Below are 1,529 nucleotides of genomic sequence, written 5' to 3' on the forward strand. Positions count from 1 at the left end.
TATCGAAGGTCACAGACTCTATAGAGCCTGGGAACCATGCAGTAGGGTTATTTGGAGCTTTTGTGTCTAGAGGGCCAGGGTCCTTTATTGTAACCTATATCCATCTCTGTAGTTTACCCATTATTCCTATCTCAGGAGGACAGAGAAGGCAAAAAGGAAGAGGTTACATCAATGGTATAGAACCACAATCAATCCAAAGTCAGATAGGGTTAGTTCCATCTGCTTTTAGAATATTCAAGCCTTTCCTAATAGAACTTGTTTGACTCTCATAATGACCTTGCAATATGTCAAAAGCAAGGAAATAGGGGTTAAACTCCTGTCTTTTTTCTTCATATATTTAGATCCCATGAACAGATCAGCAACACATGTTGTGACTGAGTTTGTTCTCCTGGGATTCTCTGGTTCCTGGAAGATACAAATTTTCCTCTTCGTGTTGTTTTTGGTGGTTTACGTCTTGACCTTGCTGGGAAATGGGGCCATCATCTGTGCAGTAAGATGTGACTACCGTCTACACACCCCCATGTACTTCCTCCTGGGAAATTTTGCCTTTCTTGAAATCTGGTATGTTTCCTCCACTGTTCCTAACATATTAGCCAACGTTCTCTCTAAGACCAAGGCCATCTCATTTTCAGGATGCTTCCTCCAGTTCTACTTCTTCTTTTCACTGGGTACAACTGAGTGTCTCTTCCTGGCGGTCATGGCTTATGATAGGTACCTGGCCATTTGCCGCCCATTACACTACCCTGCCATCATGACCAGGAGGCTGTGTGGCATACTAGTGTCTTTGTGCTGGCTCACTGGATTCCTTGGGTACCCAATCCCTATCTTCTCCATCTCCCAACTCCCCTTCTGTGGATCTAATATTATAGATCACTTCCTCTGTGACATGGACCCATTGATGGCTTTGTCCTGTGCCCCAGCTCCTATAACTGAATTTATTTTTTATGCCCAAAGTTCCCTTGTCCTCTTTTCCACTGTTGCATACATCCTCCGATCCTATGTTTTATTGCTCAGGGCTGTTTTTCGGGTTCCTTCTGCAGCTGGCCGACTAAAGGCCTTCTCTACCTGTGGTTCTCATCTAGTTGTGGTATCACTCTTCTATGGGACGGTGATGGTAATGTATGTGAGTCCTACATATGGCATCTCAACTCTGATGCAGAAGATCCTTACACTTGTATATTCTGTAATGACTCCTCTCTTTAACCCTTTGATTTACAGTCTTCGTAACAAGGACATGAAACGTGCTCTGAAAAATGTTCTGTTAGGAATGAAAATTGTTAAAGCTACATGAGTCAATGATGTGACATGCTCACATGTTCTAATAAAGAGCAAACTGGAGCTGTATCAGTTCATTCGGTTCTCTCTCTCTCTCTCTCTCTCTCTCTCTCTCTCTCTGGCTCTTAAGTAGCCCTGATTGGCCTCAAACTCATTGTCTAGACAAGTATGACCTTGAACATGTTACCCCTCCCCCCCCACATCCACATACTAAATACTTGGGTTACAAATGTGTACGAATGTCCAGGTTTTGA

The 1,529-nt window shown here is 43.3% G+C and overlaps 1 protein-coding gene across 1 annotated transcript; it reads left to right on the top strand.

The window, feature by feature from the left end:
* Positions 1-307: 307 nt before the first annotated feature.
* LOC126492871 (olfactory receptor 11H4) lies at positions 308-1,300 on the top strand. Its single transcript, XM_050129508.1, has one exon. It carries the CDS (start codon positions 347-349, stop codon positions 1,289-1,291), a length of 945 nt encoding a protein of 314 aa, XP_049985465.1. The 5' UTR covers positions 308-346; the 3' UTR covers positions 1,292-1,300.
* Positions 1,301-1,529: the final 229 nt, after the last annotated feature.

This window comes from Alexandromys fortis, unplaced genomic scaffold (genome assembly GCF_014885135.2).
Source record: "Alexandromys fortis isolate MF-2015 unplaced genomic scaffold, M_Fortis_MF-2015_v1.1 scaffold_285, whole genome shotgun sequence".
NCBI classification, from domain to species: Eukaryota; Metazoa; Chordata; class Mammalia; order Rodentia; family Cricetidae; genus Alexandromys; species Alexandromys fortis.

Bases quoted from the DNA above. Each gene is read 5' to 3' on its own strand.
- LOC126492871 (XM_050129508.1), top strand. From the start codon at position 347: ATGAACAGATCAGCAACACATGTTGTGACTGAGTTTGTTCTCCTGGGA.